Source organism: Schistocerca serialis, chromosome 2, assembly GCF_023864345.2.
Source record: "Schistocerca serialis cubense isolate TAMUIC-IGC-003099 chromosome 2, iqSchSeri2.2, whole genome shotgun sequence".
Lineage (NCBI taxonomy): Eukaryota > Metazoa > Arthropoda > Insecta > Orthoptera > Acrididae > Schistocerca > Schistocerca serialis.
In genome coordinates, this window is record NC_064639.1 from 1,044,025,338 (window position 1) to 1,044,040,866 (window position 15,529).

Consider the following 15,529-nt stretch of genomic DNA (forward strand, 5'->3'; position numbering starts at 1 on the left):
ATCATATTCTGCGAACCATGGATGAAGGGCAAGAGGCAGATTCCATATTCCTAGATTTCCAGAAAGCGTTTGACACGGTACCCCACTGCATATTGTTGACGAAGATACAAGGATACGGAATAGGAAACCAGACATGTGAGTGGCTCGAGGTTCAAAATGGCTCTGAGCACTATGGGACACCTTCTGAGGTCATCAGTCCCCTAGAACCTAGAACTACTTAAACCTAACAAACCTAAGGACATCACAAACATCCGTGCCCGAGGCAGGATTCGAACCTGCGACCGTAGCGATCGCGCGGCTCCAGACTGTAGCGCCTAGAGCCGCTCGGCCACTTCAGCCGGCAGTGGCTCGAGGACTTCTTATGTAATACACTATTGGCCATTAAAATTGTTACACCAAGAAGAATTGCAGATGATAAACGCTTATTCATTGGACAAATATATTATACTAGAACTGACATGTGATTACATTTTCACGCAATTTGGGTGCATAGATCCTGAGAAATCAGTACCCAGAACAACCACCTCTGGCCATAATAACGGCCTTAATACGCCTGGGCATTGAGTCAAACAGAGCTTGGATGGCGTGTACAGGTACAGCAGCCCATGCAGCTTCAACACGATACCACAGTTCATCAAGAGTAGTGACTGGCGTATTGTGACGAGCCAGTTGCTCGGTCACCATTGACCAGACGTTTTAAATTGGTGAGAGATCTGGAGAATGTGCTGGCCAGGGCAGCAGTCGAACATTTTATGTATCCAGAAGAGCCCACACAGGACGTGCAACATGCGGTCGTGCATTATCCTGCTGAAATGTAGGGTTTCGCAGGGATCGAAGGAAGGGTAGACCCACGGGTCATAACACATCTGAAATGTAACGTCCACTGTTCAGAGTACCGTCAATGCGAACAAGAGGTGACCGAGACGTGTAACCAATAGCACCCCATACCATCACGCCGGGTGATACGCCAGTATGGCGATGACGAATACACGCTTCCAATGTGCATTCACCGCGATGTCGTCAAACACGGATGCCACCATCATGATGCTGTAAACAGAACCTGGCTTCATCCGAAAAAATGACGTTTTACCATTCGTGCACCCAGGTTCTTCGTTGAGTACACCATCGCAGGCGCTTCTGTCTGTGATGCAGCGTCAAGGGTAACCGCAGCCATGGTCTCCGAGCTGTAGTCCGTGCTGCTGCAAACGTCGTCGAACTGTTCGTGCAGATGGTTGTTGTCTTGCAGACGTCCCCAACTGTTGACTCAGGGATCGAGACGTGGCTGCACGATCCGTTACAGCCATGCGGATAAGATGCCTGTCATCTCGACTGGTAGTGATACGAGGTCGTTGGGATCCAGCACGGCGTTCCATATTACCCTCCTGAACCCACAGATTCCATATTCTGCTAACAGTCATTGGATCTCGCCCAACGCGAGCAGCGATGTCCCGATACGATAAACCGCAATCGCGATAGGCTACAATCCGACCTTTATCAAAGTTGAAACTTGATGGTACGCATTTCTCCTACTTATACGAGGCATCACAACAACGTTTCATCAGGCAACGCCGGTCAACTGCTGTTTGTGTATGAGAAATCGGTTGGAAACTTTCCTCATGTCAGCACGTTGTAGGTGTCGCCACCGGCGCCAACCTTGTGTGAATGCTCTGAAAAGCTAATCATTTGCATATCACAGCATCTACTTCCTGTCAGTTAAATTTCCCGTCTGTAGCACGTCATCTTAGTGGTGTAGCAACTTTAATGCCCAGTAGTGTAGAACCCAGCGCCTTGTCCTCGAAGCGAGTGTTCATTAGAAACAGGGTTATCGTCGTGAGTGTCCCAGGGGAGTGTGACAGGACCAGTCTTATTTTCTATATGCGTAAATGATCTGACGGACACGGTGAGCAGCAATCTGCGTTCGTTTTGCTGATGATGCTGTGGAGTACGGGTGGGTGCCGTCGTTGGGTGACAATAGGAGAATACAAGACGACACAGACAAAACTTTTAGTAGGTGTGATGAATGACAGCTTGCTCTAAATGTAGAAAAACATTAGTTAATGTAGGTGAATGGGAAAAACAGTCCCATAATGTTCGAATACACCGTCGAAAAAGTTCAAATAAAGGCAGCACATTTTGTATTATCGCGAAATATGGGAGAGAGTGTCACAGAAATGATACAGGATTTGGGATGGACATCATTAAAAGAAAGGCGTTTTTCGTTGTGACGGAACCTTTTCACGAAATTCCATCACCAACTTTCTCCTCTGAATGCGAAAATATTTTGTTGACACCGACTTACATAGTGAGGAACGATGACAAAGATAAAATAAGGGAAATCAGAGCTCGTACGGAAAGATATAGGTGTTCATTCTTCCCGCGCGCTATACGAGATTGGAAAAATAGAGAATTGTGAAGGTGGTTCGATGAACCCTCTGCCAGGCACTTAAATGTGATTTGCAGAGTATCCATGTAGATGTAGATGAGTAGTATACTGCGTGGCACAGTCACATCAGTTAAATATTTATGCATAACATTGTGGGCCAGTACGAAATGGAACGAGCACGTTAGGATTGCACTGGGGATGTATTCTTTACTACTCTTGGAGTGTTTGGGACACCCCCCAGCTCGAATTAAAGGAACATGTCGAAGCAATTCAGAGGCATGCTGCTAGATTTGTTACCCTGCCGGTAACGAGTGTTGCGGAGATGTTTCGTGAACTGAAGAAGAAATCTCTGATGGGAAGAAGGCGTTCTTTTCGCGGAACGCTATCAAGAAACTTTACATGTGAAGCTGACTGCAGAACATTTCGCGTACAGTTCGCGTAAGGACCACGAAGATAAGATAAGGTAAACTATGGCTCGTACGGAGGTACATAGGTTGTAATTTTTCCCTCGCTCTGCTTGCGAGTGGAACGGAAAGGAGTAGGAAATTTGTGGTAAGGACTATGGGACCAAACTGCTGGGCTTTCGCACTACTTAATCTAACTTACGCTAAGTGCAACACACACACCCATACCCGAGGGAGGACTCGAACCTCCGACGGGGGGAGCCGCGCATACCGTGACAAGACGCCCAAGACTGCACGGCTACACCGCACGGCGAGTGGAACGGGAAGAGAAATGATAGTAGTGGTACAAGGTAATCTCCGCCATTCACCACGCGATGGCTTGTGAAATGTGTATGTAGATGTATATTTTTTAAGGGGTGACTGATTTTTTTCACCGATGTGCTTACATTCTGTATATCTTGTTCATATTATCGTACAAAATGATGACAATATGAATAAATATTATCATTATTATTAACTAAAATGTGTCGGAAGCAATGCGTCGCTTACGTCGTAGGAAATTCATGTAAATAATTGTTGGAAAAGTGTGATTCTTCGTGATATTTAAACATGTCAGAGTGTTTGTCATTCAGCACTAATTCATAAAGAAGCTTCCCAACAAAAATTAAGTCTGAATATTTTTTTGCGGGCGCTACAATATAGTAAGTCTTGGTGGTGACAAGGGTCGAGCTACTGCGGATTCGAATACAAGAGCGCCAGAAATATTCGACACAGGACGAGGCAGGGTGCTCAGAAAGGCCACCATGGACCGTGAGCATTCAGACTCAAGGCACTCAGCACAGGTAGACGGATCAGGCGCTAACGACCCAACGTTCAAAGCGCCGTATAGCAAGGTCGTCTACAGCAGACAAAGCGTTAAGCAGCCAGCTACTACTGTCTGAGTGTATCCTGCTTCCAGTATAACAACTCCATTGTAATTCGTGCGGCAAATGAATGTCCCAACATCAGTCGCCTTCAGGTGTATTTTCCTGCTCTATGGCAACTGCTAACCTATAAACAAATAGGTCTTACTAAATTCTAAAATATGAAATTGTGTGCTCCATATTGATGAAACAGATGGAGCGAACTGCTTTAGTTTAAAGCGGGAAGGCAGGGTCGCACCCTAGTGATTAAAATACACGCTACAAGTATTTATTTTCCCTAGTTGTTTTATGTTAGGTTGAGCTCACGCCATTTTCGTGATTTGTTCCCCCCATTTATGGAAACCAAAGTAGTACATACAACTGACAACATTTGATATTTATATACATTTAGAATTATTAATAGCTGTTACCCCCCGTGCGTGTCAAAATGTTACCAACCCATTCATTAACATGCATGACAGAGGATTTTCTGAAGAATTCATCCTTCACCGATCCTGTTAGATAAACGAGTGACATGTTGCAATTCTGTTGCTTAATTTCGTCCAATTCACTACTAAATTCGACGAAAACATATCAACATAGTACAGAAAAAATGTTCTCGAAGAAGGATTTAAAATCGATTTATGTACCTTTTATTTTAAAAAAAATCTTTTGGATACTTTGATATTATTGCCCCTTTTATTTATTTCTGATTCCTTGCTTAAGCATTCGTGATGACTTTAAATCAATGAAGGTTAATGTCGGGATGATTCCTTTGAAACAGCCTATGCTTGTGCTTTCTCTGTCACGACCACGTCGTCCACAGATGCATTAAAGCCTAATCTTCCTCTTTACCCGCTAAACGTGTTGGTTTCTTTGTTGTTTTAATTCTTCAAGTTAAACGCGCTATTGAATCCAAATATGTTACAAAAGTGAATAAACACACGGTCAGTAGCTTTTACGAAACCTTTTCGTAGTGTTAGTTCGTATCCACTTAAACAATGCTTTGGAATTCGTGCATCTGAACATGTTACACACCTCCATAACAGGCAGGTACCAGTGATATACATTTACTTTATAATTTGTGTATTTCCGCAGCGGGAGACAAAGGGTGGTAGGGCGATTATTAAAAGGCCGTTAATTAAGAAAGCGATAACTTAAGTCGTAAAAACTAAGTGAGGATATGTACAGCTCCAAAACTTAAACTGGTTGTTTCCTAAAAAAGAAGGACCATAATGTGTTTCAATTAAAATGTTTGAAGGGTCACACTGCGCGTCGTCGAAATTCGTATGCACTAGAGACAATAGGAGAACATCAACACAAGATTGCAAATGTAAGGAGCTAAGCTTCATATAAATAAATAAATGAAGAATCAGACATAGGTGGCACAATAGGTTCGCTTTTTAATTTTTGACGCACAGGAGATATGAACGAACTAATTTACTAATGTACGCTGTAACATAGAATAGGATGTTGGGTCGTTAGGTGCGATTCCTACTCCTTTGCAGTACAATCTGTACAGTAACCCATGTTTAATCTTTCATATGTTGGTCGAAAATGTACTAAAACGGTTTAAACACTGCTCACTGTGCGCGCTTGCGCACTTTTACTGGCCCCGCCACTTGGTGCATTTCATGGACAATGTTGGATGCCCTGCTTCGCGTCATTTGTTGCTCAATGGTAAACAACTGCGCGGAGCCATTGTCAGCTGTTCGTTGTAGTCGATATGGAGTGATCAGACCAAGGTCGTTAATTTTACGCAATATTTATGCAAAATTTTGCTAAGAACGTGGATGTTTTGACGCAAGGCTTAAAAGCTGGCATATCAGGACTAATGAACCTCGCAAGCCAAGGAAGTGATCCTAATAGTGGGGTTTTCTTTGTTAATTTTAACCAAGACTGCACGTAAGTAATCAGTTACACTTCTGTCACTTAACGATATTTGGTTACGACAATTTTTGTCAAAGGCGCAATGCTGTGAAACGTTTTGTATATTCAGGACGAGATTTGTGTAGGAGACACCAAGTGCCTGTGTAAGACTGCAGCATTAACTACTAAACAGGAACTTGTGAAATTGGCGTTGACGTTTATTTTTGTTACTGTTTGCATCTGATTATTCGTATGCTGCTTTGTTATTACAAGTATGGTTTGTTTTCCGTAAAAAAAAAAAGAACGATTGGTCTTGCCCATGTTACATTCTAGTGAAAGTGAAAACATTAGAAGTAGGACAGTTGTGCAAACTGAACAAAGGGAAAAGGGATGACATCATATTTATGTTGCAATTCCTTAGTGACTATTATCAATAAGGTTCATTGAATTTTACGTCAAGGGTCATCATCTACTACATGTTATTGTTTTCATGTACTAGGGTTTCACAAAATAACTGTGAACACTTCTTTTCTAGGTCTCTAGCTGTTGGAACAAAAACTGGTTATCGCCTATTTTCTCTCAATTCGGTTGATCACTTAGAGCAGATATATGAAAATGGTAAGCAATCTAGTTCTTATTAATGTGTTTGAGCCCAGGATATAACTATGTTGGAAAACTTAACACTGTTACATTTCTCATTATGGATTCATTGCATCAGAAGTTCTCAAATTTGATACATTGTAGACAAAAAACAAGACACTGGAACTAACCAATGACAAGCCTCACAACTCTGTAGACTAACTTGGAAACATTAAACTGAATGTATTAGAATAGATTAATTATTCATACCATAGACCCTCAAAAGAGGGGATCCTCTGAGGTGTGGAACATGTCAGAGAAACACATTACAAAAATGTAATTAGAAAAACTTGAGTTTCATTACTTTTAATGATCCTCAGTCAATAAACATTAAAATTATGTACATGAATTAAAATTAAATTTCTAATATTTACAGGTTTAATACTTACATCTGCTTTCATTAAATCCATCATTCACACAGTAGCTAGTTACTTGGCTATTACAACCAAGTATTGTCAAAAATTAAAGTATAATAAATTTTCAATAAAATGGTCTACTGCACTTGTTGAGAAATTCTTGGATGGAATAGAAGGAGTTTGCCACTGAAAATTCTTTTAAATTATGTTTAAATTGTGCCTAGTCAGAAACTAAACTCTTAGTAGTTGCTGGTAATTTTTAGAAAATATGCGTTGCTGGATACTGGACTCCTTTCTGGGCAAGAGAAAGTGATTTTAAATCTTTATGTATATTGTTCTTATTCCTAGTATTGATAATGTGTACTAAGCAGTTAGTTGAAAAAATTATTTACAACAAACTTCATTAAGGAATAAACATACTGAGAAGTAGTGGTTAGTATGCCCAATTCTTTGAATAGGTTTCTACATGATGTTCTTGGGTTTACACTACACATTACTCTTATTATATGCTTCTGTTTGTGGAGTTACCCCAAAATATGATACCATATGACATAATAGAGTAAAAATAAGCAAAATATGCCAGTTTTTTATATTTATATCTCATATGTCTGACATCACTCGCATTGCAAACACAGGCTTGTTTAGGTGCTTTAGCAGTTCGTTAGTATGTCGCTCCCAACTAAATTTATTATTAAGTTGTAATCCCGAGAATTTTACACTCTCAACTTCTCCTACCTCCATGTCGTCATATTTTATACACACACTAGAAGGAAATCTCTTGGAAGTTCTGAACTGCATATAGTGGGTCTTTTCAAAGTTTAATGACAGTGAATTGGCTATGAACCACTTATTATTTTTAGTAAAAATTTGATTAGCTGCTCTTTCTAAATTTATATTTGATTTACTGTTTATTGCAATGTTTGTATCATCTCCAAATAAGACAAACTTGGCATCTGGTAATATAACAGATGACAGGTCATAGATATGCACAAGGAAAAGTACTTGGCCTAGTATGAAACCTTGGGGAACACCACATGTAATTTCTTCCCAGACAGATGATGTCTGATTGCCTACTGCTGAAGTGTTACATAATGACACCTTTGTTTTCTATTAGTAAGATATGACTGAAACCACTTTGCAGCACTACCAGTGATGCCATAATATTTTAATTTACTTAAAAGAATGCTGTGATTCACACAGTCAAAAGTCTTTGACCAGTCACAGAATATGCCAGTTGCCTCTAATTTGTTGTCTAATGAATTAAGAACATTTTCACTGTAAGTGTGAATAGCCTTCTCAATATCAGAACCCTGAAGAAACCCAAATTGTGACTTTGACAGTATGTTATTTGCACTAAGGTGCTTAAGTAGACACTTGAACATAACCTCTCAAAGATTTTTGAAAAAGCTGGCAAAAGTGAGATCGGTCGGTAATTTGACGGCATTTCTTTGTCCCCTTTCTTGTGGAGAGGCATAACTTCAGCATATTTAAGCCAGTCCGGAAATGTTCCTGTGATAAATGATTGAGTACACAAATAACTTGAGATATGACAAAGCTCACATGAACACACTTTTATTAATTTTGTTGATATGTTATCATAACCACTAGAATGCTTTGATTTCAAGTACTTTATGATGGATTCTGTTTCTGTGGGTGAAGTAAGTGTCAATTCCATTTTATTGAGTTTGCTTGTGTGCACTGGTCTCAGATATTCCATTGCATTATTTACTGAACCTGACAACCCCATGCTATCAGTAACAGAGACAAATTACTTGTTTAAATAGTTTGCAACACAACATGCATTTGTTACCAGGATTTCATATATTTTTAGAGCTATTTGTTCCTCTTCATTTCCGGTCCTATCTGTCTCTGACTTAACTATATCCCATATTGTTTTTATTTTATTGCTGGATGTATTTATCTTCTTCTCATAATGCAGGTATTTATATTTCTATATAACCTTCTTCAATATTTTGGAAATACGGAAGCGTTCGATCCCACCCGTCTGCTTTGACCCATGACGTCACAAATATAGCGGAAACGACCATAAACCACGATTCCAATATGGCGCATATAAAGTGGTTACGTACACATTACGAGGACGAAAATCAATCGAAAAACAAACACACACACGTTCCACAAAAAGCCTAATGACACTAACGGGACAAGCGCGGGAAATAGGGGGTTTTTGAATGGGGACAAACTAAATATAAACAAATTTAGACACCCACCCCCACACAAAACCACACAAGATGACGAAAAAAACGACATTACAAAACTCCCCAAATACCACTAAACACAATATCATCTGGAATCGGACACTTCCCTTGACCTATATAGCTCAAAAAACATCTTCCGATACCAATACCAACATTCACATCCACACCTTGGGATCGAACACTTCCCTTGACCTGTTATCCTTACGACATCTCCACATACAGCCGTCCCTGGTCCGAGACGCCAGAACTTTAAGTAAGCTTCATTTCTTCACAACATACTGAACACTTCACGACTTCATCCAAAAATCCAAATAATTGAAGAAATTTTATTAGAGACAACACACTGTCCCCCATCATAGCCGACAACCGAAAACTGTTGACCCTGTCAGTCATATCCATACCTACCAAAGACATAAAAAAAGCAATTTACCAAAATACACACACGACGCCACACTCGCAAACTAAACCAAAGACACCACCTAACACACCACCAGAGAGCACCACCGACCACATCAAAACGACACCTACAAACACGCCACTCTCCAAACTAAATTCCGCGCCGTCGTGACGTCACACACCACAACAGCCTTACGTCACGGGTCAAAGCCGACGGTTGGGATTGGACACTTCGGTCGACCCAATATTTTGCAGTAATAGTTTTAGAGTATTTATTTAAAATTCACAGTTGTGCATCATTATCTGGTTGTTGTTATCATGACTCTTTGTTGAGTAATATACAACTATTGAAGGTAACATTGTGTCAGAATGATATATGAAGAATATTCTTTTTGGCAGTGAAACTGTGCAATATTTTTCAGAGGGCACATGCCTTTATGACCAGTCTACAAATGTGAATTTCTGCACCAATGTTGGGACTGAAATCTTCTAAGTTGAGAAAACAGACCATTGCAATATTTCATGAGTTGCAACGTCGTTGTGTAGTAGAGCTCGTGTTATGTTGGAAGTGACAGGCAACATTAAGAAAAGTAGAAATTTTTATTTTATGTTTTGATTGTCATTTTTGTGTTTCATGTTCCTCGTATTGTCATTTAAAAGCTTAGCTCAGTATTTTTGCTCTTTTCTTGTATGATGTATTTATTGCTTTATCTCATGCCAAAAATGGGTTTTGCAGTATCATCTGTAACCCTAGATTCATTACAAGTATCTGATCAGGTATTAAGGACTGCTACTTCAGATAACTTTTTTTTTTTTTTTTTTTTAAATATAGATGTTGAACCCGTGTGGCTTGGGGACTATGTGGGTAAGTGTCAGACTAAATCGAAAAGTCTGGTTTTCGATTCCTGGTTGGCCTTTTTTTTGCAGTTAACAAGACTTTTGCCACTGGAATTGTCTTCTTATGTCCCAACATATTTTGAATCCCAAGAACAACTTTATGTTGATCCCCATAACATCTGAGTGGCACAGTTCTTTGGTTGACGGGAGGCAGGTCATACCACTTCCATCAGGACTGGAGAGTAAAACATTTTGATGATGCCATTCTTCATGTTGGTGAGGGTTTTACGTATGTTTAAGCTGACAAGGGTTGCATAATATTTTGAAGATGCTTCAAAAGTGCTGGGGACATTCTTTTGAATGAGTATATGCATTAATGCACTTTTTCTCCCTGTTACTGGTATATGAGGTAGGTAGCCCGGCAATATTTCTTTAACATTTAATTTACCATCTGTTAAATAGTGATATTTTCATGTTGCAGTATCTTGTGTGATAAACATAGTGTTAAAATTTACAAAATGACTGCAAAGTAAATCATGGAAGATGAACCAGTAAAAAAAATCTGGATTTGGTGTACTATTTTAAGCTAACATTCACACACAACCATAAACTATATTGTGTAACCAGAGGAGGTGTTGCATAATTTTTTTTGTCAACTTATTTTATGAGACTCATTCATAACCAGTTTAGTACAAGTAGTGTAGTTAGCCAGTCACTTCTAGTTCACTGATTGATTGATTGATTCATTCGTTCATCATTCTCCATAGATCCTACCGAGAAAATATGACATTATTAACAATAAACAATCAGTACGCTACTCAATGCTATATGTGCTCATGCTGCTTAAATTTAATTTAATAAATTAGAAAGAAACCTACTATTACTCTCCTGTATTAAATCAAATAAGTTCTGTTCATATACTTTTGGCAAATAAATATTTGAGTACATCAATATTTTTCAAATAAAATAGTTACCTATGTATACTGATGCAATGCCAATGAGGTGCAAGCTGGTGCTATACAAGACTTACTTCACACCCGTTCTAATTTATGGCTCAGAGACTTGGACTATGACTAGAAGAGAGGAGAGTAGGATACAATTCAGTGAAATGAAGTTTCTGAGAAGTATGCTAGGGAAGACAGGAGAGGCAGTGAAAAATGAAGATGTTAGGAAGGAAACTGGAGTGGAGAAGTTGACTGAGAAAATTGAAAAGAATAGATTAAAATGGTTTGTGCATGTCAAGAGGATGGGAGAGGGACGAATACCAAGAATGATGGAGTTCAAGATTGAGGGCAAGAGGCCAAGAGGAAGACCGAGAACAAGATGGATTGATACAATAAAGATGAGTTTAAGGAGGAGAAACTTGCTATGGAACCACAGTTTGGAAGAAGAATGGTGAAGACAGAGTAAAGCGGTGAAGTACCAACCCAACCAGATATTGGATAGAGGGGAAACGAAGATGATGATGAGTGGTGCAGAGTCTAGTTTACAGTACATGAATACTTATCATACAGCTTTACAATGAACGCTGCTACTTACCTTGTTGCAAATTTTCAGTCTTTGAGTCTAGACAGTCAGATAATTTGTAAGAGCAATGACTGATGTAAGGGGGGGGGGGGTTAATTTTCTTTTGAAGTGCTAGGGATTCTCCATTTCTTGTTTTATGTTAGGCGGGAGCTTGTTGACTACGTTAACACCACAGTGCATAACCCAGTCTGTACCCTAAACGCAAGGCCAATTCTGTGTGAAACATATTTCTGTGTTTTGTATTGTGATTGTGTAGCTCATAGTTCAGCTGAAACTAATTCTATCATCCACAAAAAGATAATATTTTTGAATAATAAATTTGTTAGAGAGTGAGTGTAAGAGTTCAAAGAGCTTTAATGAAGCTTCTACAAGATATTGAATAAAACAACAAATATACTTGTACTAGTTACTTGCTGTTTATTTCCACAGTGCATTTTGGAAGTTTAAACATCAATCAGGTGGATTTATGTGTGTTAATGTGGTATGTGTGTATTGTGTTATGACTTTGGAGTAACCTCTTGCACTGTCTCCAGTGATTGCTGGCTCCATTTTCTGTCATGTTACATCACATAAACCATCATACTTGTTGTGTTTCTTATGTGATGTACCATGCTAGAGAAATGAGCTTATGACCTCTGGAGACAGTGCCACAAGTTACTCCAGTCTCGTTACACAATACCCACATGCTGCTTTAATCCACTTAAGTCCACCGGATGATGGCGGTGGAAACCTTCAAAATACAATGAGGAAAAAAATAAAGTGTGACCGGTTACGTAAACTTATTGTTTTGTTCGATGTCAATAATAGTCATGGTTCATAGTAAAGCCTAACCAAAAGTGTTCACATTGAAAGTTCTCAAAGTTGTAAGATTATCTGTGTTTTGTGATATATAAAAGCAGAACAATTCAAGCATGAATTAGGGGAGAAAACCTCCTGCCACATACTACCTATTACCAATATTACCTATATTACCAATTAAAAACCATCTCAGGGGTTCCCCGGCCCACCTTCCTCGTACAACAACAGTGCTGGGAATTTGTAATGTTATTCATTATGGACACCTAGAGACGATATTGATCGTGTGGATACAGTTGTGTACGGTCTGGATTATCTCAGCCCTGCCAGTTGTCTCCAAAAAAGGGCAGAATGAGTAAGTGTGCGTGCGTGCGTGCGTGCGTGTGTGTGTGTGTGTGTGTGTGTGTGTGTGTGTGTGTGTTCACTCGAAGGAGTGTGCTATAAGGTAACAGGCTGAAAATTTATGTCTTAAAAGATGAGAAATTATGTTTGTGCACTTTCCTGCATAGAGAAACTGCAGGGACTATTGAAAATTAGAAGCCATTTTGAATAAGGTTACCTGAAGCAATCCAGGTGTGTTAGAGAAACTGTCAAATATACTCATCTAAACAACCAAGCAATAACAAACACTGAAATAAGCTGCTAAAATAAAGTTTTGCTACACCTTGTGATATACATAGCTTGTAGTTTTTTTGCTTGGTAACATTTTTCTCAGTATTCTTTTGACCACAGGAAATCACTACATACAACCATCTACGTATAAGGGGCAAAAAGAATGTTTGCATTCTTGGTGCAGTTCAGTAGAGTGTACAGTCTTTTCGATATGCCTTGAAGATTCATGTCAGTGTTGACCATCTCAAAGTTGTCACTTTATGGAAAGGAGGGTTGTCAGCCCAACAGTTCCTAGCTCACTTCACATAGACGACATGACATCATTCAGACATTTAGCTCGTATTGTGAGAGACAAAATATTGACTGACTGCCCTGTAGTCATCACTTGCAGTCCCCAAGATCAGCTAATGACTGCTACATACAAATTATGGCTGGTAGGTATGCCAAGGAGAACACAACAGAAATATGTGGTGCCTTTTTTGGAGACTACTGGGAGGGCTGAGATGATCCAGACAGTACACAACTGTATCCACACGATCAGCATGGCCTCTAGGTGCCCAGCACTGTTGTTGTACGAGGATGGTGGGCCAGGGAACACCTGAGGTGGAACCTGGATCAGTGGTATCAGTTGTCTTTGTAGATTAGTGCAGGATTTGTCTAAACCCTGATGATTGTTGTAAAAGTGTGGAGCCAGCCCCAGGTATCAAATGCATGTATCTGGTGTTGTTCCACAGGTTTAGTAAGGGGTTGGGTATGTGGTATTTTGGCTGGCATCCTGTCTGGTCTTTGGTTGCCTATCACTGCTTGTGAGGGTGATGTGAGGGCTGTGTAGAGTTAGGACAGGATCCTCCAATCTGTTGTCTAGCTGGCCCACAAATCATCATTCCAGAAATGGGTCCATCTTTGAAGTCAGTAATGCATGAGCACACCCCCATGCCCACCTCATGAATGCTTTCTTGCAGGAGACATGAGGCAAGAATCAAATGAATGGAATGACCAGTGGTATCTGCTGACATCAAACTGGTAGGGCGTGCTTGGGACCAGCTGAAATTTGGAGTGCATCGTAGGAGGAACTCTCCTCTCACACTGAATGACCTGAGGAAGGCCACTGTCAAAGAGCAGGACAGGCTTGAAGGGCAATGTAATGACCACATTGTGGCCAGTGTGCCAAGGAGGATTCAAGCATATTACAATACAGTGTATTAAGCAACACTGTATTGAATATTGCCAACAACAGATTATGATTTCACTGAAGTGCACTTTCAAACAGACTGGCTTTATTTTGGTTATTGTTATGCTTTTGTTTCGTTATGAAGATTTTTTTTCCCCCTTCCATGAAGCTCATTCTTTCATTCTGTGCTCCTCATGGACAAACACCAATGTGAAATTATATGTTTAGGTGGTGCAAAACTTATTTGAGCAATTTATATTAAGCATAGTGCATAGTGAGTATTTTAGCTGTGTGATCTTGTTATAAGTTGTTGTTTTGATTTTGCTCTGTGAGACGTATTAACAATGAAACATATACTTCACGAAGTATTCTTTGTGTGTTTTATAATGTAGCCAGTCATTATAGTAGGGTTAGATTTTGGAATTTTGCTATTACTGCCAGTACTGCAGAGTACATTTAGCATACAGTTACACACTTGTGTGATTCTTATTTTAAACAATGCTAATGTTAATCTCCACAGCATGTATTTGGAAATACAAATGTAAGCCATCTGACAATGTGCGCTAGAAATAGCAATAGCCAAAAAAATTGCTTAAAGAAATCAAAGATTAAAATAGTAAAATATGTATTCACTACTCATTGAAAGTTATCTAAATGTCCATATAATTAGACTGGGAAATCTGCAAAAAGAATTTAATTAATAGTAGTTAAATGAAGGTTAAAATTTAATGTTCCACTGGAATCATGTTAATTAGGGACAGATTATTAGTTGAGATTGGAATACGCCCTAGGAAAAATGTGGTCTTCTCCATGTTTAATCTTCTTGAAGACCCGAAACTGGATGGCTAGATGTTGATTAGATCCCCCCCACCCCTTCTTTCAAATAAGAACCACGTGTCATAATTGCCGAGCCGACCAACTCAATACCTGTCACTTCAGGGTAGTCTTAACTTTACTGAAATGTACAAGAGGATGCTATAATGTAATGCCTTCAAATTAAAAAAAAAATTAAGGTAAATGTTATTAGCATTCCACATCTTTATTCTTCATGTCTTCATAACTATTTCTCTATCGTCCTGGTGACACACACATCTTTCCTAAGAGGAGACCAGTTTCTTGATATCACCACTGTAGAATGTTTGACTTTGTTGATGCAACACGAACAATGCCTCTGCTTGCACCACTTCAGCACTATCAAAATGATGTCATCATCAAAGGAGTTCTTCATGTTCTGGAAACAGCAGAAGCTTGGATGGGGCCAAGTCAAGACTGTATGGAGGATGAATGATGACAGTGAAAGCATTGGACCATTGCAGATGTCGCAGTGTTCGTGTGTGGCCTGGCTTTGTCATGCTGAAGGAGATAGTGCTCCATGTGGAATGAACTCTTCGAATTTGAAACTTGATTGCTGTGTGCTGT

The 15,529-nt window shown here is 39.5% G+C and overlaps 1 protein-coding gene across 7 annotated transcripts in view; it reads left to right on the forward strand.

The window, feature by feature from the left end:
• The first annotated feature begins 5,366 nt into the window (after positions 1 to 5,366).
• LOC126458472 (WD repeat domain phosphoinositide-interacting protein 2) overlaps positions 5,367 to 15,529 on the forward strand; it is a 78,560-nt gene continuing 68,397 nt past the window's right edge. For 3 of the 7 annotated variants that reach the window (XM_050095553.1, XM_050095552.1, XM_050095554.1), the window contains exons 1-2: positions 5,368 to 5,594; positions 6,094 to 6,176. In XM_050095553.1, coding sequence (XP_049951510.1) covers positions 5,458 to 5,594; positions 6,094 to 6,176 — 220 coding nt within the window. In that variant the 5' untranslated portion in view covers positions 5,368 to 5,457. Of the gene's footprint in view, positions 5,595 to 6,093; positions 6,177 to 15,529 lie in introns of all 7 variants that reach the window. The other 4 variants (XM_050095556.1, XM_050095557.1, XM_050095551.1 and 1 more) reach the window with 3 other exon arrangements.